At 34.4% G+C, this 25337-nt stretch overlaps 6 protein-coding genes across 6 annotated transcripts; 3 read left to right on the top strand and 3 right to left on the bottom strand.

Moving 5' to 3' along the window:
- The first annotated feature begins 4880 nt into the window (after positions 1–4880).
- On the top strand, positions 4881–6129 carry LOC139092305 (general odorant-binding protein 84a-like). Its single transcript, XM_070642654.1, has 4 exons — positions 4881–5090; positions 5231–5290; positions 5351–5542; positions 6017–6129. The coding sequence occupies exons 1-4, from the start codon at positions 4973–4975 to the stop codon at positions 6127–6129; spliced, it is 483 nt and encodes a 160-aa protein (XP_070498755.1). The 5' UTR covers positions 4881–4972.
- Positions 6130–6271: 142 nt separating this feature from the next.
- On the bottom strand, positions 6272–7281 carry LOC139092307 (hatching enzyme 1.2-like). The gene is made up of 2 exons (XM_070642655.1): positions 6987–7281; positions 6272–6933 (listed from the first exon to the last, which is right to left on the bottom strand). Exons 1-2 carry the CDS (start codon positions 7279–7281, stop codon positions 6272–6274), a joined length of 957 nt encoding a protein of 318 aa, XP_070498756.1.
- Positions 7282–10093: 2812 nt separating this feature from the next.
- On the top strand, positions 10094–14271 carry LOC139092217 (uncharacterized). The gene is made up of 5 exons (XM_070642543.1): positions 10094–10360; positions 11575–11628; positions 11695–11802; positions 11872–11958; positions 12599–14271. The coding sequence occupies exons 1-5, from the start codon at positions 10277–10279 to the stop codon at positions 13037–13039; spliced, it is 774 nt and encodes a 257-aa protein (XP_070498644.1). The 5' UTR covers positions 10094–10276; the 3' UTR covers positions 13040–14271.
- On the bottom strand, positions 13217–18608 carry LOC139092216 (UNC93-like protein). The gene is made up of 8 exons (XM_070642542.1): positions 18399–18608; positions 16169–16360; positions 15887–16102; positions 15564–15708; positions 15071–15504; positions 14742–15009; positions 14488–14684; positions 13217–14417 (listed from the first exon to the last, which is right to left on the bottom strand). The coding sequence occupies exons 2-8, from the start codon at positions 16334–16336 to the stop codon at positions 14277–14279; spliced, it is 1569 nt and encodes a 522-aa protein (XP_070498643.1). The 5' UTR covers positions 16337–16360; positions 18399–18608; the 3' UTR covers positions 13217–14276.
- Positions 18609–21156: 2548 nt separating this feature from the next.
- On the bottom strand, positions 21157–21776 carry LSm3 (U6 snRNA-associated Sm-like protein LSm3). The gene is made up of 3 exons (XM_070642421.1): positions 21671–21776; positions 21500–21604; positions 21157–21416 (listed from the first exon to the last, which is right to left on the bottom strand). The coding sequence occupies exons 1-3, from the start codon at positions 21686–21688 to the stop codon at positions 21240–21242; spliced, it is 300 nt and encodes a 99-aa protein (XP_070498522.1). The 5' UTR covers positions 21689–21776; the 3' UTR covers positions 21157–21239.
- Positions 21777–22047: 271 nt separating this feature from the next.
- Positions 22048–25255, top strand: LOC139092126 (probable ribonuclease ZC3H12C). Its single transcript, XM_070642419.1, has 6 exons — positions 22048–22200; positions 22553–22684; positions 22883–23033; positions 23303–23864; positions 23923–24781; positions 24940–25255. The coding sequence occupies exons 1-6, from the start codon at positions 22150–22152 to the stop codon at positions 25204–25206; spliced, it is 2022 nt and encodes a 673-aa protein (XP_070498520.1). The 5' UTR covers positions 22048–22149; the 3' UTR covers positions 25207–25255.
- The last annotated feature ends 82 nt before the right edge of the window (positions 25256–25337 follow it).

Here is a 25337-nt window from a genome sequence, read left to right on the forward strand (position 1 = left end):
AATTCCTTCCCAAAAAAAATCAATACTTTCTTCAATTATCAGCAATTAGCATGTGTACATCCGAAAAATGGCACTGAACTCGTGCTCGCTCAACGAATTCAACAGATACACTAATTCAGTATATCCAATAGAAGCCGTGTTATGATATCGTATAAATACGTAAGAAAATCAGCTGATTGCATCGAATGTAAGTCATGAATTGGAAATGAACAACCGGTTTTTTATTCAATCATTGAACTTGCCCACGAAAAATGCTTTACTAATAAATGTGTTCATTAATAGTAATATGCAGCAATTTGTATGTAACAATGATGCATGCGATTGACTTAACTATTTGAATAGGTTGAAATGATTAATTATGGGAACGGAATTAAGTTGATATTAGCTACAAAAATCAGCATCTAAATAAAAGTCTGTGTCATCTTTTTAGACAACCTCTTGACACAATTGACTTTGTCTTTTGATTATTTTACGGTTATCTGAAAGCCGATCTGACTTATTTGTCTTGTTTAAGCTGCCCGAGGAACAGAAGAATTGTAAAGCTTTTTGAATTGAAGGAATCCTAGTGCGTTACGCTTCAATCACTAGCGGAACAAGGTGCAATTTGAGGTTCTGGAAGTTTAGGTTTTGATAAATTTTCAAGACCGAAACAGAGACCGAAACCGAAGCCGGAAACGAAGGCGAAGACGAAGGCGAAGACGAAGACGAAGCCGAAACCGAAGCCCAAGCCGAAAACGAAATCTAGACCGAGACCGAGACCGAGATCAAGACTCAAACCGAAGCCGAAGTCGAAACCGAGACCGAGACTTAAACCGAAACTGAAGCCGAAAAAGAAGCCGAAGACGAATCCGATACCGAAGCTAAAATAAGAACCGAAGCAGAAATAGGAATCGAGGATCGAGTCCGAGACCGAGGATCGAGTCCGAGACCGAGGATCGAGTCTGAGACCGGGATTTGAGTACGAGTTCCATAAATGTCAAGTTGTTTCAAGCTAATTATTAGGCATAAGGTAGACTATTGGACATCCTACTCCAATTGTGAATTTCATTTCATAGAATCCCATACCGAGTTACGAACCTATGATCTATGCATCAGCGCCGTCAGTAGCTTAATGCCAAAGCATTACCAAACCAATTCAATCTTAATGACACCAATAACATAGCCACTCGGGTCTACTTGTTCACTTTAAAATCCCAAATTAACCAATAACCTAAAGAAGCTTTTCATTTCCAAAAAAGAAAAAATTTCTATTATTTTGTTTATCATCTTCACATTTGTTTTACTTCTTCTTTCTTCTCGTTATCTCTTCTATGCCTTCCTTCTTCTTCTTATTGATTTTCTAGTTAAACTTCTTTTCTTCTTTATTTCTAATGAATGAAATCGAATGGGTGTGTAAAAAAAGTAAAGAAGAAAGAGTCTTCAAGATGTAATCATAAAGTAGGTTAATGCTCGGTCACGCGCGTTTTTTTGGGATGGTCGAAAAATTTTGAAAGAATTTTTGGAAGCGATGAAAATTTTGAATTTTCAGCTTTAGACTCAATCATGCGATGAATCATTGAATTTAGTCAGAATTTTTCAGCGTCCGCGGACGGTGTTTGTGATTTAGTTTCAGTCAGCATGCACCGCTTATGGAAATAAACAACTGTGAACATGGAATGAATGTTAATTGAAATCATAAATTTACTTTCGCATTCAACAAACAATGAGACAAGCGGTTGGACATAACAAAAACAAAAGTTTTTATGTGATATTTATGCGTTAAACAGTTTGTTGCTGTGGTAGTTGACTTTAAGTTATTGGATCATGTATAACTTTAGGTGATGTTTTGTGGTGTCTGAGATAAAAATATTTTTTATTGAAATTTTGCGGGCGTCAGGTTGACTGGACATGAAGAAAAATTCCGAGCAGCACAAAATGTTCGACATTGCACCACTATCGAACGGGTTGGCTTAACCGAAGGACGCAAAGTTGCTCTGACGGCACCATGACGTTTAGTGACGATCCATTTTAACGTCCAAAAATGCTGTTCATCTGATAAAACCGCTCGAGAATCAAGCTTACCATTTTAGAGTCTGATACAAGTTTCAATCTCACTACCAAACAGCACAATGCAGTCGCTTCAACACCACTAAATTCCAAAAAAGCACATGACTTAGAAATGGCTGGATATCCGACTACGGATCGACTAGACTCTAAGTCAGAAATCATCGAATCTTATCTAAAAGAATAGTATCACTGGTCGGACGCCGGATTTCCTTTCATTTCTACGACACATGTCTTTCGGGATTGCCACGATGACGGCAAAACATGGAGGAGTAATATAAGCACGACTGTTGGCATTTTTACGTTAAAAAATGAAATTCTTCGCATTCCTGAAAAGCACTTTATTTGGAAATGGTTGAAATTTCGGCGATGAAGTCTAATCCTTAATATCAGGTCAGAAATGCACCAGCTTAGGATTCAAATTTTTCCTTTGGTCGACGTCATATGCGTTTCGGGATAGATAGTGCTGTTCGAGACTTATTTTGCAGAATTCTTTCAATACGCAATAAAAAGCTACACCCAAAATTTCACATCCATATCATGTAAATCAGCTATACATATAAACCAGTCCGAAATTAAACCATAATTTGTATGTAAACAGAGCAAAAACTTAAAGTCATAAAGAAATTGCCTATAAACTTATTTTTAAAGTTCCTTTATGAACGGAAGAGAAGTCGTAAATAGCCATTAGTCAACAAGCAAGGTTGAATGAAAGCTGATATCAATGGTGTGAATTCCATTTATTGATTCACAATATGTGTTAACTCCTCGCATCTCTCTTTTTATTTTTTTGTGTGTCTGATGGAACTGAATCTCTTACTTAATTTACACGACGAAAAAAAAAAGTGAAACTTCTTGCTTATTTTTGTTTTTCTTCTACAAGCTTAAAATGTGTCGCAGATTCAATCATAATGAACAAAAAAATGCTTAAAAGACTCGACGGTCCACGCAGTGACAGATGAGACAATAGGGAGAAATTGTGCAATAAATTTCAAAAGTCATTCATTTCTCTTCTGTCTGATCTTTTGTATATTTTTGCGGTGAATTTTTAAAAACATCATTATGCAATGCACCAAACTTCTTTTTATGGATGTCTAATGTGATAAAAATAGCATCTATTTTGCAAAAATCGCACATCGATTATCAATAAATAATGACATTGCTAAATGTGTTTTTGACAGTAACTTGACAATAACAAAGTTTTGTTGTTTTCTTTCTATGTGATGTTGTTGATTACAACTTTAGGTATAAATAATAACATTAAGATATGAAGATCTGAATGATCCAGAGCTTCGGGTTATATGCGTCTCTGATCTAGTTTTTAGGTTATTATATACGTCGCTGGCAGTTTAACAGCAATGACAGTTAGGATTCACCAATCCATAGTACTCAAACATAGCCCTACAGTTTAAAGTGGGAACCGGAGGACATCACTGCCTGTAGCCTTCAAAGAAACATTGTGGAGCCGCGTTTTCAGTTCATATGACTCGAAAAAGTACATGCCGAAAAATCTTCCATGCTGAGTTTCGAACCCATGATCGCTGGATATTACAATAATTATGCACCGAAGTACTAAACCATTCCGCCACCAAGCCTTTTCGACCACATTTAGTAACGGTTGAAAATTCCATTGCATTAAGTAAGTGACTATGCCAAAAGTACATATTATCGAGACTTTTAATGAGGTTAATTGAAGTGAAAAGGACTTAATTTCTTAATTATTTGGATAATGTGCCAAATTGGAATGTGCTGTTGTTGACAAGATCGGAAATGAACGGGTTTCTGCTATGTTGACTGAAAATGTCTTCAATTTGCTAGAATTTTATGAAGCCCAAAATACTTGAACCCCAAAAAACATTTTCATTGACTGCATAAAACAACTCACAATGATATAAATTGTTCCTATATTTAATGCTCCGTACCCAAACCTTACATAATAAAAATGACTGTTCGTGACTGAAAATTTATTAACAAATCCGGATTTTTGATGCATGAAAATTAATCAAAGCTTACAATTAATAAACTGTGTAAATCTAGATTATCTTTGAACTATATAACAGCCATACCTACTTAATATACTTACACTTCAACTTTTCATCAAAGATCAATGACTCCAAAGACCTTGAATTGTTATCGTTAACCTGATTGCCCGGTCTTTTCTATTTATAATAACTTTAAATAAATTAATAGATTTAAATAAATTCCATAGTTGTTCAAATCTGATGAAAAACTTGTATTTTAATCTATGAAGCTTTTGTATGAACTTGTATGAAATAGTTGCATGCAAGTATTGTGTGATTTCAAATTTTTGGCCGTTAAAACTTTTGTTGGTGGAATTGAAAATTCTTTTTTTCGATTCTTAAGTCTTGTTTATTGCTTGCTAATGGGCTATAGCACGCATATTTTTTGGAAATGTCACGAGCCGTATATCGTGTGCGGTTTCGGTCGGGTCTATCACCAAGGTCGGTACCTTACTGGACAAAAATACATTAGAACTAATTATCAACTGGACGTGCATGCCATGTGCCATGAACTGATTATAAAGGGTGTGCCGTAAAAAAATAAAAGGTTGTCCATCACTGACTTATAACTACAAAATTTGTCAAATTTTGATCAATAATTGACTAGAAATTCAATCAACTTCCAAAATAGAATATCAAGCACGTCTACACATAAGAACGATCTGTCTCGATCTAAATGAAAAACTATTAAAATTATTAAAACTTGATGAAAATTAAAATATGCATAAATGCAACAATTTAAATTAGACTTTTTTATAGTTTCGGAAATAATTTCGAACAAATTCACAAAATTGTCGGAAGCTGTTTATCAATTAAGTTTAATGTCACGTGCCAAAGCTTTGCATGATAATTTTATTCTCAATTAAGTCAACAGAATTTGCATATAAAAACTCACAGAATGGTCTATTATGAGAACAGTGATTGAAAAGCTTTCAGTAATGAATCAACGCATAGCTTCAGTAATTCTATTGTGTGCATTTACATTTGTTTTTGCTAATAATGTTCGAATTGCAAGGAAGTCGGATGGTAATGATGAGATATCCCGAGTGACACAACATAGGCCTAGGGCTTTGTATGGCTTCCAAATGGATCCTTGTGTCACTCGGAATATTTGAAACCTTATTGGATGCAATTCAATTTTTAATTCCTTTAAACCTTAATTACAGAAAACCTAAATTCTTCAGACATCATGAGACAATGCAACGAGACATATCCTATCAAATCAGGTAAGCTTTATGCATATTATTGACATTTACATGATCCACTTTATCATCTATCCCACTCAGAATATCTTCAAGATCTCAACGACACCGGCTCATTCAGTGATGAATCTGAAAAGGTTCCAATGTGCTACATCCATTGCTATCTTAACAAAATGGGAGTTATAGGACAAGATAATCAAGTGAATAAGGAAAAGGCTGTTAACATGTATCAAATTGAAGATGACGAGATGGTTGATGATTGTGATAAGGAGATGGGTAAGTGATTAAGTAGAAATGGAATATCGTATCGAATGGAATAGATTTCAACTAATTGACTGTATGTTGAGTTATGAACATGACAATTCAAGACTAGAACTACTATAAAAGTCAATTGTAGGGCTCCTAATAGAAGTCTGTACCACCTAAGCATATTGATTATGGCTATCCTTCTTATATTGACTTAAGGATCGATCTCTCATCCTCCCACAAGAGGATGATTTTCTGTACGCTGCCTACCCACCAAGTCGAGTGTGTCGCCATATTTTTATGGATGCACCTGAAGTTTTATTGACATACTCGTGTATCGTGGAACAAAGTTTTAGAAGCAATGCACTATGTCCTGCAGGCCATACTTGTTGCACTGGCATGATCACTTACTTAGGCCTCCAGATTTCACCTTTCCCTGACACCACAGTTCCATATAACATCTAATAATCTTACAAATCTCACTCTCTAATCCCACATTTTCAGTATCAGCCTCAATATCAGATCCATGTGGCAAAGCATACTACTTCATCCGCTGTGTAATGACAAGAATGATGATCGACAACAAGGATCAAGGAGATGATGAAGTAAAGAAATAAAATGTTGTTCATGACATTTATTAACCAAAGATAACTGCTGGAATATTTATAAACTGGAATGGAACCTTAAACTAAGTTATTACTATGTATCATTACTAATTAAATAAAGAATTCATTAAGTTATAAGCGCAATACTTGATTCTCATTTTTCAATCATTTCCTCTTCGTCCATACTTGAACTTGGAAAAATTGCTTGAAAAATGTTACTAAGGATTGATGATTCACTGGATTGCTTTACAGGTGCTACCATAATTGATGGATCTGATTCTGCTGTTGTCTTTGTGCATTTGTACATCTTGTTGATCTTCTCAATGTCCTTTTTAGAAAAGCCTTCACGTTGTCCCATTTGTTCTGTTGTCGTTTGCTTTGCCTTAATTGTTGGCTGTCCATTTTTAGAGAATGCCTTTGTCGAATAATGCATTACACTTCCATAGTCATATCCAATACCAAATCCTGTTGTTTCCCCAGTCGATGCTTTTTTAAAATTTACTTCATATCCTGTCCGAACATTCGCATCAATAATGGACACAAACTGGTCGCGTTCCTCACGATTTTGTTCATGCAGAAAGCCAGCAGCATGCAGCAGCTCATGAATGACTGTTCCTGTTTTTGTGACGCAACCTGGAGATTGAAGGTTCACAACTTGTTCGCCACCAACTCGACCAACAGAACTCCAACAACCGGATTGACTGTTATCGATTGCAATGTAGTCAGTCTGTCCAGAACGACGGGCTGTAAACTTTAAGCATGTATTTTTGTGGTATTGATTGAATGCATTTTTGATAAGAGACATCTCGGAGGAACCTATGAAGACATAAAAGAAGTCATTGGATATTTTGATGACCAGACATACTTACTGAAACGTCCACGAATTACGTACGGAATTTCCCCATTTTTCCACCTATAAGTTTCACTTTTCATTCCATTTTTGGCATTTCCAGTTGGAATCAACAGATCTCCTTGTAAATACGGACCCTGTTCTTCTGGATGATCAGCATTTAAGTCTTTGGAAAATTCATAATCAGGATTCCGAAACAATTTTGATCCCAAATGTGACAGGTCGATGACGTCTTCATCCTCAACCTTCTGTGTACGAATACAATGCACTAATGCGCAAACTACACAAAAATAACATAAAATATGTGTAGACATTGTGTTCTTGTCTTAAACCTATAATTATAAAGCAAATTTACTGTCAATTACGGTGCTTAAGTATTATATATAGAGGAAAATTTTATACTTTATCAGTTTTAATTTAATTGCTATAAAACCGGAAATATATGTCATGTCAAATGTGTAGTGCATAAAATAGTAAGTGCTTTTCAAATTAAATATTGAGCATTGCGAATTTCTTGAGAAACTATAAAACTGCAATTGTGTAGTTAGAAATTTTATGTGTGTATTATCAGAGATGTAGTCAGGGGCAGGCTTTAAACTTTTGTTGGTATGGAATGCAGAAGGTAAAGGAGTTTGGGATTTTGTCGTCTCTAAGAACCATTGCAAATTAAGGAATTTCGAGCAACGAGGATAAGGGAGCCTCTCCTCCCATTTGCAATTCACTCCTGTATAGTTCATAGTATTGTGTTTATGTATACATATCTGTGGTTCTAAAACTCAGTGCCGTGACACTCAAGTGCACCGTGAGTCTCACAAGAGCTCTGCTAATCTTTACAAGCATTTAAGTTGAGCAGCACAAGTCAGTAAATCGATCCAAAATCCTGCACGAGATCAGCGTGGCTCTGGAGCAGTGCTCGACTTTAACCGAATTCTATACCAAGGATGAGTCAAGCCGAATTGGGGATTATTCGATTAAGTGAATTGCTATTGGAACTCTTGGATTGGATACTTCGATGTACGTGATTAGGTGTAAATGGGGATTCGATAACGATAATGTTGGTTTAAGGAACAGATCAGAAGCTTGAAGTGTAGCAGGAGGGAAAGGAGAGAGAGAGCTAGGATTGGAATAATCCCATTGATATCCAATGATTGGAATATTGATAGAATGGAACTAATAGTACCACGTTTTGTCTAAAGAAGCTCCCAGTTTCCAGCTCCAAGCTCCTAACTCCCAGTTTTCCGTCAATTCAGCCTTTTCGCTCAAGATATTTCTTCTTACAATCCTATCAAGACCCCAAAAACCTACTTATCACCATACAATTTCAATCTACGTCAATCACATCTTTCAGGTTACCGGAAAATTCCCAACAAAAAAAAACTCTGAACACATGGTACTTTGTTTTCATTGTGAATACAAAATATGTTTATGAATTAATTGTTGGCTGTTCAAAGTCAAACGTGAACACATTTAAAAAGGAAATTATTCAAGGCACAAAATAGCCAATTGTGTTTATTTTTAAAAGAAAATTCTTTAAATTCCAAAATAATAAACTCACTTTCAATAAATTTATATTCTCTTCCGTTTATTTTCACCCCGTGAATCACTTTTTCCGAAATGTTTGTTGCGTCTTCCTCTTGTTTTTATGCTGAATATGTAATATATACCTATTAATTATTCATTGACATACCCCCATCGTGCTTTTAATTAATTAAACAAATGTAATTTGAACTTATTTAAATAATTAGTCTACGGTAATTGGGCTTATATCTTACAGTTACACGGAAGATGATAGCAATGTTCATACCCGACGGGCATATGGCGTAAATTGTGTCTCTATGCTGGCAATCCGAATCGTAAAATGCGGCAAATTGGGTTTTTTCGTATAAATGGGACGAAAACTGTCATCAGGGCACCTTCGGGGCATCGTGGCAATACCTTAACAGCTTCATTGTAGTGATCGGACGTGACTATGTTGTGATGTCGGAATAATCACAAAGCAACCTCGGAGAGACGTAGCGATACTATAGCGACATCATTGAGCTGATTGAGCATGACTCTTGTGTGGTACCGTAACAACCGTTTGAGCAACTTTGAGGTGACGTAACAATATCCTAGCCACATACTTGTGCTAGGGGACTGATTGAGCGTGAATATTATGGCGTCGAATCAGCAGTCAAACCACCTTTAGCGACATCATTGTGCTGATCGAGACAGAATGACTAAAGTGTGGTACTGAAACAACCATCAGAGCACTCTAGTATGGTGCTGAAACTACCTGTAAAAATGCCCTTGACCACATTATGCTAATCAGGCGTCACACGAGTGTGGTGTCTAAACAACCATCAGTGAAACCTCGGGGTGAAGTAGCGATGTCTTAACAGCTTTTTTTTGTGCACATCGAGTCATTGTTCGAATCGCCATTGTACAGATCGAGCTGGACTTTGATGTAAAGCCGAAACAACCATCAGAGCACCCTCGGAATAACGGAAAGATGCCTTATGATATATGATATTTTGGTCTGATTCTTACTTGGTGTCGTTTTCGATAAATTCCGGCCTCATGACTCAACTACTCCATCATTAGGACACTATTGCTCACCTTTTCCAACGTTATGTGCATGTCGGGATGATTACTCACTCAAAATACCTTCAATACACTCATATGGTAACATTATCTAAGCATGAATACTTTTGAATATTTTCTTTTATGAATGAAAGCATTTTGCTTCCTATTTTTTTACGTTTTAAAGTTTAAAGAGAATCATTCATTGAAAGAATTAATTACTCTTGCTGATTCATGAGCATTTGAGAATACTTAAATATTGGGTAAAAGTCTCATGATTTCCATCTGAGGGCGAAATACTTGGAAAATTATAAACAAGTAGTTGGTACATGTATTATATATGATACGAGAATAGAATATTACACGTGTGTATAGTCAATTCCTTCAATTGAACGAAATAATCAATGTTTTCTTTTTTATATATTGAAACTTTTATTGCTACGAAAATTAAAAAATGATTTTAAACAGATTGCCAATACCGTGTTTTAGTTATAAATTACTCGAAAATTTACTTACTTCTTTTCGTCTCACAATACATTGATCAGTATTCTCGAAGCAATCGCGTAATTCACACTGAAATTCTTTATATTTTTAAACTTCAGTGATATTTCAAAAACGGAAGGGGACTTTATAACAGAGATTAAATTTAAATTGGAATTTATTGCCTTTTCGTGCTTTTAATTGTTCTTAAAGTTGAGTGTTTTAATTGATCCACTTTTGAGAGAAAGTGTAGAGCATGTTAACAAAATGTCAGCAATTCTGATTAGTTCAACCAGCAATGTAATACCAAAAAGTCATATTAGCAGTAGTATTAACAATAATAATGTTGTGGTACGTGAAAATTTATCATATTATGAACAAATGTTGAAATTTGATACCAAATAATGTGTAGTGAGCATTGTGGGAATCCTTATCATATTAACAAGGCCCTGTATAATAAGTTAGAGATCAGTCTTTGGTGGGAATTGAACCCACGCACTCACAGTAGAAGTGATAAAGATATTCGGTCTGTTGTCTAACCACTCGGCCACAGAAGCCTTACTCTCACACATACGGATGGTCTATATATGGCTCGATACCCATGATTCTGGTCAAATCAGACAACACAATATCCAAGTGACACAAATGAGAAAAATTCCTTATCGAATCTGTTGTGGATACATGTCCACTCCGACTAGACAAAAATAAATTTGAACTGCACAGTCATTAACTGGACATTGACTTGCCTCGGACCTGTTATAACGTCTTTTGTCTACTCAATCGCACGAAGGCGTCATTAAAGTATCTCGACAGTAGTGACAGAACCTCGACAGTAGTGAGAGAGCCTTAACAAAATCAAGACAAAACATTTCTCATTTGAGTCTTTCAAGATGCTAAATATTGAAGTTCCTGGCAAAAATGGCCGTTACATGAACTAAATGTGAAAAGTTATCTATAATCTAGAATAATCCACAAAGATCTTCATATTATTAGCAATGATCCAACTCTCTGTTGGTTTGGAAGTTCAAACGACTTGTTTTTTTCCTGAAAACATTTAAATTCCTCCATTCTATTCATGAAAATTTCATCATTTCATCATCTGTTTGTGCTACATTTCTGTCGGTCATAATTATATTATATTCTGTGAAAAGATTTAAGGCAACTAAGTTTGTTGAACTGCTTTAGTATTCCAATTAAATCAATCAAATTAATTTTGAGTTGAATTTTCAATAAATGATTGACTTTTTTGACATTTTGAGGTCTTATTAAGCAGTGCTTAATTAACAGTATCTTGGTGGAAAAGAATCGGAAAAATTAAGCAGAACTGATTGGTTCCGTATCCTTGAACAATTTCTGAAGCAAAAAAAATTCTTATTCTACTTCAGCGGTGGTCAATCTTTAGTTTTCACGCTACACCTTGGTGATAAGCCTCGACCAGAACCGCAAACGACATACTGTTTATGGCATTTCCAAAATGCCGTGAAACACAGTTTGTCCACAGTCTGCTCTACTTAATGATAATTAAGAATCTTGGTTGTTTATCCTGAATCAATTTCTCATTCTAGTGCCCGCCAATCCCGGAAGAGGAGAAAGTCGAAGAAGAGACTGAAATAGCAAGAGTAAGTCATTAATGAAAAAGCGTAAAGGTATACAAAAAATTTTATATGAAAATATTTTCAATGTAGGAGGAGCGTAAACAAACAGGAAGATCAATTGCTATAATAATTTTTTTATCGCTCATGTGCTTGGCTTTGTATCATGTTATTCAAAGGAAAACAACAATATTAGCCGGGGTGAGTATGATATAATGATGAGTTAATATCATATTCCTAAAACTTCTTGTTTTCAATTTTATTTTAAAGGTTCTCGTGCCCGCATTGATATTGTTTACTTACACGTTCTTTGTGATTCATATAAGCAGTCGTGATAAAAAGAGGAGGAAGAGGAAGGTATGTGTGAATTTACATTTATAGGATTCGGTAAAGAGTTTATCACTTACATACTTAATATTGGACACAATACGTGAACGGCTTGAATATTTGTCTCAAATGGATACGCTTTTATTTGACTAATTGTATGTCTACTTATGTGAGTCGCAGTGACTCGGTGTCGTAGTGGTATGATTATTCGGGACTTGTTTATCATACACCGACTCAGCGATCGTGGGTTCGAGACTCAGCAGGAAAAATTTTTCACTTGTCCTTTTTCGAATCACATTCTGTCGAAACGCAGCTCACAGCCTTCTTTTTTAAGCTACAGGCAGAAATATCATCAAAAGAGTGGTTCGGATCCCACTATTATCTGTAGTTCTATGTTCGGTCGGGAGATCTGGCAAGCACTATCTCGTTAAATTATCATTAGTAATGCATATACACAGCTATTTATCTTAAGGCCTTAACAGCATTAGTCGTCTTTAGGACTAGACATACAACTAGTCAAATAAGACGCACCAAGTCTAAGACCAGTTTGATGTTAGATTCACTCAAAATTAAGCATTACAATGTCCTAAGCCTATCCATCGCAAGACTTCCTGTTCTTTCCTATCAGATTAACCTAATAAATTAAAACTTCCATTACATGACAACTCAGGCAGCAGAAGAACTCGAATTATCACTTCCCGATACCACAACAATAAAACCAGAAGCAGCAAAAACGTTTCCAACCACATCAAATGTTTCAAATATCACACCAGTCACATCTGGCAAGCAATTTTCATCATCAACGTCACTACCAATGACAAGGCAATTACCGACAAGTGGAGGATTTAAACCAAATTCATCGTTTAAAGTACCGAAAAATTTAAATGATCCAAATGTGCATCCATCAAGATCATCAGATTCGAGAAAAAATCCACCTACAAAGGATATAAAGAAAATTCCGTCTCAACCACAGGTAAAATTGAATCAATCAGCACAGATTGCGATTGAAAATGAAGTGAAAAAAATCAAAAAATCTCGATCGAGCGATAGAAATAATCATATAGAGACACGCCATGCGATAGACAATAAAAAAGCCAAAACAAAGCATTAAGAGAAATACCTCAAACGAAACTGAGATTGTTTATAGATTAATTGATTCATGATGTCATGGTGCCTGTAAAGATGCGAACAGCATTTGGTATTTTAATTACACATTTTGTGTTAATGAAAAATTTAAAAAACTAAGTGATAAATTTAGAAGTGAATTGTAAGTTCATATATTGCAATTATTATTTATTATTATCATTACGATTTGTATCATTATTTAATAATATTATTATCATAGTCGTGCGGAAACTATAAAAATGACTCATAGTTCCTAAAATCATCTCAATGAAAAGTAGATTTGATTTACAATTTTCATTATCTAAATTACTGTTGAAAATAGGTTAGGGGTCGTTTATAAATGATGTCGCTTACTTAAGGGTCGTTCATACATGATGTGCCTTAATTAGGGGTTGTTCATAAATGATGTCCCTTAGTTAGAGTTCGTTCATAAATGATGTCCCTTACTTAGGGGTCGCTCATAAATGATGTTCATTACTTAGTGGTCGATCATAAATGGAGTCTATTACTTAGCGGTTCATAAATAATGTCCCTTCTTGCTCAGGAAAGGATCACAAATGAAGCCTCTTATCAATGAGTCCTTCATGAATGATGTCCATTATAAACTGAGATTTTAAGGTGATTGTGTGTACTCAAGCATTGGGTCTGATTATGTTTAGTCAAGCACGGGGTCTAATCCTGCCTCGTAGAAAGGGTGGTATTGGTTACAATTTCTAAATAATCTAAAATTTAGGGGTTTTCAAGATTTTGTCTTGAATTTTGTCCAAATAGGATTAGGTGGAAGGGGAATGAACCTAACCTCAAATTTCCAACAACTTCTTCTTGTATAAATCCCTGACTGTCACCAGGGTCGTCACCAAGTAAGAACGGGGTTGTTCGGGATTTTCTTCATGAAAAACCCTAACAAAATAAAGATTCATTTCCAAAACTAGGGTAGGGGAATTGTTGACCTCAAACACTCTTCCTCTTCCGAAATAAGCCCTAGAATGTTGCACATCTCAAAACCAAGGATTTGCTTCCACTACACCTCTTAAGTATTGTACGTAATTTATAAATGACCCCCTCAATCTAGTTAAAATTTCTCAACCTAGTGCAATGGAAACTAAGTTATCGATGCCTTAAGTACTTATACATACTTATATAAATAATTAACAATTAATTCAATTAACATATTACTTTTGTAGAATCTAAATCTTATCTATTTTTTATAATAAAGTTCTGTCCTACAAATGAGTAACTACAATATCTTCTTCCAATTCATCTTTCTCATCGTCTGTCTCGTCATCAATTCGTCTCGTTGGTTCAATTGGCAATTGATTGTTTGGCTGTTCAAGTTTCTTTTCAAGCTCTTTTTGTTTTCGTTCCTGTATGTGTGGGAAAATTGGAATTGACAATAAGCACATTAATCTCCTCCAATGTGACTTTTCATTTTACCTTTCTCAAATGTCTAATTTCTACGATAATGTAACAAATTGTTCCGACTGCTAATACTGTTATTACAATATAAAGTTTCATACTTGTACATATCAATGTTGAGTAGACATATGCAATAACAAAGCCAACTGATTCCCATAATCGATAATTTGAGAATGCTGCCTCTTTATTACGTCTGAATAATGCTCCATAAATACCTGTGAATAATATTTAAATGTTATGTTTAAAAGCAATCAGGTCAGCATGAATATTACCATTAATTTGTGTCTGCCACACAGCATCTGAAACTCCCCATAATCCACTAATTAGGAAAAATACAAATTTATGGTCAGGATGTGGGCGCCAGAATAAGATGTATGTAAATATTCCCATATGTACGACAGTTCCGAAGATAATGATTACAAATCGGCCTGTATACTTCATGATCGTACCGAAAATAATCGAACAAATTGCATTGACTACACCGAATACAATCATTACGTAACCTATTTGATGTATGCCTAATGCACATGAAACATATGCCTGTCAGTCAGAAACATAAATAGACATTAAAAATTTTACATCCAAAAATAAGAATACTTACTTGTGTAAAGTCAGCACCGATGAATGCTTGTTCTATACCAATGAAAACAGTAAGTGGAATGAGAAGCTGCTGATTTGGTTTTTTCATCTGCCTGAATGTTGCCGCCAATAGTTGTATGCCTGATGTTTCTTGTGCTGATACAGATCCACGACGTCTTTCACCATAACGTGACAAAGGATCCATAAATATCGCAATTATAGCTACAGCAACTCCAATACATGTCAAGTAAATGATTGATATTTCAAATATTTCACTATCTGGAGGTCTCTGTAAGTTTGCATTGTCATGAAGTTCCTCAACACAGAAATTAGCACCACATAAATCTAATTCATCATCAGAATAATTAGAAGCTCCACTTCCGCCACCTCCATGTGCACCAGATGATAGCACCAAACTTGATATTAAATTTCCCCAAAGCTCTGCGCTCTGCCATGCTGTGAAATTGATTTATTAGATTACTGTATGTAGCAAGCATATGGTTATTATTGCATACCCAAGAAGAAGAATCCAAAGAATCTGACTATAATTGCCTCAACTGACTGTTCTGTTAGCTTTGCATACACTTGTCCGAGTTGTGTAAGGTATGTGGCTTTAGAAGCCCACATAGGTGCTGCACCCAAACCAACGAGGATTCCAGCCTAAGTGGAAGGGAATTGAATTGTATTATACAGGATAGGAACTAGAGTTCGTTCCAAATTGCAGGTTTGCAGACTAAGAATGCAAGCTTGTAGTCTTGGAAGAACTATAAGCCCTGCGGTTCTTGACCGAATCTTTATTTGAACTAAGAACTACAAACAGAATTGTCAGTTGACTTACCGGAATCAGAGTATAAAACTTTGGATAGAACTGTGCCCCAATATACGGCGCATAACACAGCATACTGAAGAACAATGCCCATTTGACTGTAAACTTGCGAATCAGTAACGTCGGAAGGAAGATGCACGACACCACAAGAGATCCATAAATCGCAGCTAAACTGATTGTTCCCAGCGAATCTTTCGAGTTGATTGACGATTGTAAATTTGCAGTTCCCTATAGTTTATTTCAGTTATAACCAGATGTTACTTAACTGTTTGTTTATTTGATTTTTGTACTTACTTGAAATGCAGTAAATTGTACCATAAATGCGACTGACACAACAATAATATTTTTTAAGATTCTCCATTTTTCAGATCTTGCTAATTTGACTTTTTCTCTAATTGATGCTGTATCGACCACATCCTTCTTTTGATGATTTTCATCATCACCGTGAAACCCGCTATGCATCTTTTTGTTGATGTTTATTATCTACTGGAAGTTTAAATAATGATAAGAATAAATATGTATGCTTGATGTTCTTTAGAAAGCTCCCATGATATTGAACTTGAACAAATAACAATATCTCTATGAATGTTGGCAGTTTCAATGAGATTTATTGTTTAATGTCACATGTAACATCATTAAAATGTAATAGAAAAGAAAAATCATTAACGTTGAACGTCATGAGGAAAATTAAATGAATTAACGAAAGACAGGTTTGGAAAATAAATTCAGATTATTATTAGTTTGATGCAGGGAAGTATCTAGGGTGATTCTGACTATGATTAATGTATAGAATCAGAATCTAGAGTCTCAATTCAATAAATCAATCAAAGTAACCTTTGAAATAACCAAAATATATTTGCAAACAATCCAAATTATCAAATTTTCAATCTTAAAACTGATCAACATCCAATGTCCTACACCTATCAACAAAAACGTGCTACTAGTCATGTGCTTCTATTCACTCAATAATAAGCTCTTTTCAGAACAAATTCACTCTTTTAATTTAATAGTTTTAAATCAGAATAGGCTATGAAAAAATAATTTTCATTCAGTTTTTAAAGTTTGCATTCGAATTAGAGAGCTTGTCACAAGCTAGTAAATAAAAGAGGAAATTTACTGTTAGTGACTACAAACTTATGCATGTTCGTACATTTGCAAACTCAAATTCACATGGCAAGTGTCAAAACAATGGCTGATATATCAAATAATATTAATAAAAACATCAACAAGATCACAATTTATGATAAAGATCCATTTAATGTTTTATTAACAATATTTACATTTCATTAAGGTGATCTTAGTATTTCCCCAGGTTACGTTTCGGTAAATTTGCAATTTCACCGAATGATTAGATTTTAATTGGATTTTGACTGTCTAGGAAAGTTTTTTTGCTTTTTTTGAGAAATTTGCTAGTTGATCTGTGAAGCTTAAAGATTGTGATAAGCCGGACAATTAGTCTGATTAAAACAATGGAAATTCTGAGAATTTCGTCATTTTGTAACAAATGAATGCCTCCTTAGATTCTCAGCTGACTTTGTTTTAACAGAGATTTAGATGCTTTATCCATACTCAATACTTGGGCTACGGGTTTTCAAAATCAACCGTCAGATGCAACACGGTGTGCTGTTCGAGTTCAAATCTATCTAGTCTAACTAATTGAAATTTTGAAGACTTAGCAGCACATTAAATTCACAGAAAGTAATCTTTGAATTCTATTAAAATTAATAAAGTTATCAACTTGTGCCTGAAGAGTATCCTGAACCAAATGCATTTAAATTTTATTTACCAGGCCATACAGTATATTACAATAACAGTGTCATCTGCTTGGCATTGGGCAACTGATTAGCTCAATCTTACTAAACAGCAATTACTTAATTCTAAGTATAATGTCTACTTAGATGCAGTATGAACACGATGCATCACTAATAAATTGACTGATTATGAGTCAATCAATCAATCAATAAGGTTTGAACTAAGGTTGATGACCACTGAACTGACATGTAGATTTTTAATGACATGATATCGAATCAATTTTAAGTATCTATTAATTCTGCTATCTATTAATACTGCTATCTATTAATTCTAAATTAATTCTTGAAGTTAACTCTTCTCGGTCGACTTTGATCTTAATCAGAGTTGCAAAACAAGCACCTGTCACAGGCAAAAACCGTACAATTTCTTGATAATTTGTATGGTTTTGAAGAAAAAACAGTACAAACTTGAAGGAAAAACCATATAAATTATCTATAAATTGTGCGGTTTTTGCCTGTGACAGGTGTCTCAGTTTGTTGTTTTGCAACTCTGACTCTTAATATCTTCATAATTTTGGATTTCAAAGCTAAGAATCTTTGGCTTAGAACTATGTAGAATTCTAATCCTCCAGTAGTTCCATGATCCAAAGTAGTTCGATGACTAATAATCAAAAAACTTCAATATTTCCCAAAAGTATAGTTGTAGCTTTATTGTTGTTTTCTCAAAAGCTCAGTTGTATGAAAAAGCTTTGAATTCTTCATCCCAAACTCACCTTGTACTTTATTCCCTCTGCACTGCTTAATACTTTTAAATTTCAATTCAATTCTTTGTAAAAACTTCAAAAATTGTTTAAATTTCTTTCAGTATTCACTTTAATTAATTATTTCACATCTCCGAACAATAAAAGTTCTTCAAGAGCTTTTTTTTCTCAGAAAGCTTCTTTTAAAACTTGAATATTGCTTAAGTTCCTTTAAATACTGTAAAAATTCTTAATCCAGTAAAATCTTAAATAATTTTTCCGACTTTATCGTTTGAAAATCGAGGAGCTAATGAGAGATGTCGCAAAAAGTTCTGTATTTTTGTCTGACTTACTACAAACTTGAAGTCAACAATAATGATTTGTTTGATTGTGTCGTTATTCTCATAATTTATGAATATGACTTAGTGTCACAATGCAACACACAATGAAAATATTCTCGCTTATCTTCTTCAATTCCACCTGCTGTACGCTCATCAAAACTTCAATGGAAAAGGAAAAATGTGTGAGATTATTTTTTTGAAGTCATCAAAAAACTTGCCCGGTAAAGTTCTATGTATGGCGTATATATTATAATGAGATATGTTTACATTCCCGTCTGATGCAAATTTTAATAATTGTTTGCTAATCGCTTTTTGATATGACAAATAGGAAGGAAACTAAATGTGCAACAAAGCCAACGACACATATTGTTTTTGCTGTGGATGTAGTTACGTTTTGTTTTAGGCGCAGCGATGAAAACTTGGAAATTTTATTCGGATGAGCTTTTTACTGAGTTAGTGATATTCTCAATTGTCCAAATTGATCAAATTCTTGCAAGGATGTTCGGAACCTTAATCATTCTAAGATTCCAAATAAGAACACAATAAAGCCCAAGTGAGACTCGAACCCACGCCCTCTCGATTACGTGTCAAGTGCTCTTACCTACTGAGCTACCTGGGGTTGATAGTAAGTGTGGCATCAACCACATTTAAGTCTTCTTCTCTATCTAGTGCTAACATATTGCTCAACTCTCGCTAGGCAATGCTATGATCCCATGATCTCTGTAGCATATCTCGGCTGAACCAATTTAGCTCATTTTGTAAATAACTTCGTCAGCCAAAGCTAGGTTCGTTGACTAGCGAAAGGGTCAGCTTAAAGTGCCTTCTAACCCGATCGGCACAAATTGAAATGTTGCCACAAGTGGCTGCCACTTGGCTTTGAGTATACGACCGACTCGTCGCCGTGGTGGCAGCATTTCAATATGTGCCGATCGGGTAATTAGGATCATGAATAACAAGTGTAATCCCAAATAGCACAAGTCGGTTAATCGATCTGAAATCAAGGCCGACGTGATTCTCGAATGATGTTGGATTCAAACCGAACTCAATACCACGTCAGTCACACTGACCTTGGGTCGGATTTCTGATTGATTAACCGATTTGTGGTTTTCGGGAGTAAACAACTTTGTTTTAATGACAAATTAGATCATCCAAAAAATTTTGTCGTGTGTGGTTTCAATTGAGGCTTATCATCAAGGTGTGCCGCGAAAAGAAAAGGTTGCCAACCACTGAGTTAGATCAACTAAGTCTTATCATCACAAAATCAGATGTTTACTAACAAAAACAAAATTTTCATCAAACCCCTGCATCACAGCATACGAAAATTATGCTAACAACCTTCCGCTTTGCTTTATCTCGTGACATTAGTTGAGTCTTTTAACTCTTTTATGTCGAAATACTTTCTTACTATTGTGAAAGATAACGAAAATATGATGTTATTGTCATACATTGAATAAATTAGAGCAGCCTCATATTAATGAAAATTTACAACATCTAGTGTCACTAGATATTCTCTTTATTTACAGCACCTCGATTTCTAGAGAGTATTTTTTTCAAAAAGAAATGCATAGACACAAGGGCAATAAATCCTAAAGAAGTGATATTAAATACTAGATATTTTAGTAGAGCACGTTTGCGATAAAAGTAAAGTTAAACATCTCTACTAAGATGCTAGTGCATGTGCTTTTGTAAAACAATAACAAATATTCCAGTTCTTACTGGTTAGTTCCTGAACTAAAAACAATGTTGTTTTACGTCAAGCCTTCTTAATTCCCCCAATTGTTTTTATTGCTTCTTACTTGCTTGTTTTAAGCATGCGGATAAAACGTTTAATGATGCATGACGTAGACAGTCAGGAAATGTTCGGAAGTTTCGCAAAAATCTGAGTGACTTCCGGAAGTTTTGGATATCTTTCAATTCAAAGTGACCGTTGTGTCCTTAAATGTAATATGCTACATGACATATCTTAAAACATCAAAACTTTTGGAAGTTACTCTACATTTCCAGTTATTATCTTTAATTACTTTAAAAAGCGTGTATGCCTGAACAAGGGTCAAAAACATTGCGAGGAACTTTATACGGAAGTAATTTATATAATTTATTTAACTTACTTACTGTAACGAATGAAGACGAAGAGTTTCTTATGACTTTATCACATGCTACGTACGCCAACTTAGTGAGTCATTCACTTTTCCTAGTTTATCTGAAAAATTTGGTATTTTTATGTCAAAACATCTGTTTTCTGTTTTACATGATCTAGAATTAGCTGGTATTAACTGACTATTTCCATGCTGGATGATTAGGCAAATTTTAAATGACATGCGAGATGTTCTGGATTAATTAGTTAGAAATCAGTACTGGATGTTCTGATTTATGGTCAATAAAAAAAATCTGCAAATTATTTAGATGACCTGTAAATAACATGCTGAATAACATACTAAAAGCCCTAAATATTCTGTTCCTTAAAACAATTATTTGTATTATGATGAGAAGTGTTCAGTATTTTAATTATAGGACAAGCAATTCCATAAATAATTTAATGAAAATTTCTGGATGTGTTAACTAAAATGACTCCATCGCCTCGAATGAACAGAAAAGGTATCGTTCTCTTTGTTGTTTTGTACACTTCCTCATATGTCTCCTCATCGATCTCAATCTGTGTAATTGTCTCCTCTGCTTCCGAAAGGACCATATTTAAATGCTGATCAAATGCCTGTATGAGGAATTATTTAATTAGTTTAAATTGTCGTGGAAAGCACTCAGCATGAATTAATTAGGTATTTAGTTAGTACTTACATGTAATACACCGCGCAGTTCCCGCTCGTTTCTGAGTTTTACATAGATTTTTTCATCCAAACTTAAACGTATTAAATCGAGAGGTTCTTTGACTGCAATAGGTAGCTGTAACAAGGTAAATTTATTGTTAAAATAGTCCTTAGTATGCAGCAATGATGTTAAATAACTTACTTGCTCTTCTTCTGCCATTTTTACTGCGATTTTATTAAAAATTAAATTCACGAATTTTTGTGTTTATTTTTTGCGGCAAATGTTGTTTAGGGTGAGTTCCGATGTTACTGGATGTATTAAAAGTCTTGAAATATTGAATGAATGTAGGTTTAACTTGAAGAGAAGGGCAATATATTAGTAATAAATGAGATCCAGGATATAAATGATCAGGAAATGCACTGTAATTAAGGATTTCAGTGAACTTGCAAAAAATAACGGTCGATTTCAAATTTTAAATGTGTAAATTTTCCATGGAACAGAATTTAAATAACGACAATTAAAAATTCAAAATCATTTTCCATGCTCACATACAAAATAACATAACAGACATGGATTGCACATTTGTGTATTGTGTATACTTTATTTGCTATATGCTCAGCTAGAAAGAAGTTAGTGATTAAGCTAGTAAAGTAGTGATAAAATAATTTAAATTAATCCATATGACTGAAAAGATAAGTCAACAAAGCAAGATATCCTCGTTTTCAAAAGAGGTATAATGAAAATTCCAATTAAATTGTGAAAAATTCCAAATTTGTGTTTTGTACAAAAAAAAATTTTCACTAGTCTTTAGTGTGTTAAAAAAAATTCGATTACGGATATAGACAGCAACAGCCAAAACACAGTGAATATCCGTAATCAGTGAAATTTTGTTTGTTTATAAGAAAAGTTGGAAGCAATTAGTTGAAAATCGAAGCACACACAAAAATAAAAAAGAGAGAAAAATCGATTCCGGATGTACTTAAAAACATTGTAAATTAGATCAATTCATTTTCTCTTTTTCCCATTTATTTTATTATTGTTGCCTGGCTGACTTTGACTACATTCATGTTGTGCGATAAAAAGGTGGATCATTTCGATGAGGATTCAAGCTACGATTCTGATAATGAGGCACAATTCTCATCACCTCACGTAAATGTTAGCAGAAATGTCTCGGAAACATTAGGACAAGAATTGGTGGACGATTACAATAATTCGGTAAGTATATATAATTTTTTTTTTTCTTCTTTCAATTCCGTCATCAACAACCGGATCTGTTTCTCAAATGTTGAATTGTTGTTGTTGTTTCTTCTTTTTTTCTTTTTCTCTCTACACACTTCATCGTCTGTTTCATCATCATATTCTATATTTAATGTGTACATTTAAATCTTTTTATTTTCTTCTCATCCACTTTAGACAAATTATCGCCAGTATTTGGAATTTTCATTAAAATTAGGATATTCAGAACGTCTTGTACAGCAGGCACTGAAGAGATTAGTTAATCCAACAAATAATGAGCTGTTGGCTGAGCTTATTAAGTTAGGCGCAACATCCGGATCTAATAATGGTAAATGCACCTTGAACAAATCTTTTCTCTTTTTTTTTTCTCTTCTTTAATAACTTAACTCTTCATATTATTGTTGTTATTACTAGTTTTTATTCATATTATTATTTTTTTTTGTTGTATCCATCGCGTATCGTCTACCTTTTTTTTCTCATATGTTGTTTATTTTGTTTCTCTTCTCTTCTCTTTACTAACTGCCACACTCTACGTACGTTCGCACATCATTACGAATGCTCAAAAAATATATATATTATGAATATAAATAATATTAGCATGTGATTATGGAGATATTAAAAGCGAACTTAGTGATGAGAGTGCATCCGTCAATGATCAAGATAATAGTCTTCGTCCCATCGTAATTGATGGATCTAATGTTGCCATGAGTCATGGAAATAAAGAAGTATTCAGTTGTCGTGGAATTGCCATTTGTGTTGACTGGTTCAAGCAACGTGGACATAAGGATATAACTGTTTTTGTACCGAAATGGAGAAAGGAAAGTGCCAGACCTGATAATCCAATTAAGGATCAGGAAATACTTCATGAATTGGAAAAGGAACGAATTTTAGTCTATACACCATCAAGAAGTCTTACGAATGGCAAACGTATGGTCTGTTATGATGATCGATACATACTTAAGCTGGCTGTCGAAAATGACGGAATTGTTGTATCCAATGACAACTATCGAGATTTACTCCAAGAGAGCACTGAATTTAAAAAGGTAGTCGAACAAAGAATTTTAATGTATTCTTTCGTAAATGACCGCTTTATGCCGCCTGATGATCCAATGGGAAAAATAGGACCAACTTTGGATAATTTCTTAAAAATTCAGCCAAAGTAAGTTATTCCTTAATATTGTATCTAGAACTTAACTAATTTAAAATTGTCATTGCAGAAAAATTGACCAGCAAATTTGTCCGTACGGCGCAAAGAAGAAATGCACTTACGGGAATAAGTGTAAATTTTTTCATCCGGAACGCGGTTTGCAGCCACACAAATCTGTCGCGGAAAGATTATCAGATTTTTATAAGAGTAATAGCGAAGCTTCTAAGAAGCAGCAAGTTCAAGGGAAATCGTTGAGTGTGCCACTTAATAATAATGTTAATAACAGTAACTTTCCTTCCGTATCGTCGGGAAATCCAGTAGATAATCGTAAGCAAGCACTGTGTAGAACAACGTCAAATTTACCCAATCCACAACAACATTTAGTTCCACCACCTAGTTTAGCATTATCACAACAACAAATGAATTCACCTCAACAGTATCGACTTGCGCCTGTTCAGGCATTGTCCGCAAGCACATCGCCCACAAATAATTTGATGCCACATTTGCATCAACAACAGCAACAATTTCCAAAATCACATAGCATCGATAATCTACCTCGTGAAATGTATCAACAAAAGCCAGTAAGTTATAGCAACAGTAATCTATGGAATCAGCAAGGTCAATCGCAACAACAACAACAGCAACAGCCTCAACAAATCCAAGATTTATCAAATCAACAGCAAAATATTGACAATTCGGACATTACATTGAATCTCCATAAGAAACTACAAAGGCAATTATCTCTTCTAAATCCATACGATCCACGATTATATCCAATACAACAACGTTATCATAATCCATCAATGGCGCCACAAACAGCACAAAATCAAAATCCCGATTTGTTTTTATCCTCATCACCCGCTCATAAACAATTGACGGCATCACATTCGTTAACTGGAAGTGCTTCACAAACACACTTTGAGCATCAAGTAAGCATATTAATTGATTTTTATTATTTCTAACTCATTTGAATGCATCGACTGGTAGCGCATTTGTTAATTGAATTATTGATTATATCCAGTCAGTCAAATTGCATCATTATTGGCAATGAATTAATTCAAAAAAACATTTTTTTTTAATTGTACAGAACGTTATGAGAATAGCATCAGCACCAAACTCATCAAATATTAATTGGGCAAATAATGCAAATAATCATCTGCTTCCATCAACATCCGCTTCAGAGCCACAAATAAATTATTCAATTTTTGAACAAAGACGTCGTCTACACTATCATTTGTGTAACATATTTCCGCAAAAAATTGTCGAAGAAGCAATGGCAATGCTCCCAGATGAGACAAATCCGCAGCCAATCTGTTCAGCTATCTTAAATTTACAGAACGTAAGGCAAAAGTAAATGAGAATGTCGATAGCAAATAGCTGTAAATAAATATTATTTATAGGAATTCTTTTTTTTTTAATGTTGAACAACTCACAATGATTATTTACTAACAATTTTTAAGAAATGTTTCCGTACTATAGTCAAAA

This window comes from Chironomus tepperi, unplaced genomic scaffold, assembly GCF_022539635.2.
Source record: "Chironomus tepperi strain 1889 unplaced genomic scaffold, CSIRO-AGI_Ctep_v1 contig_298, whole genome shotgun sequence".
Lineage (NCBI taxonomy): Eukaryota > Metazoa > Arthropoda > Insecta > Diptera > Chironomidae > Chironomus > Chironomus tepperi.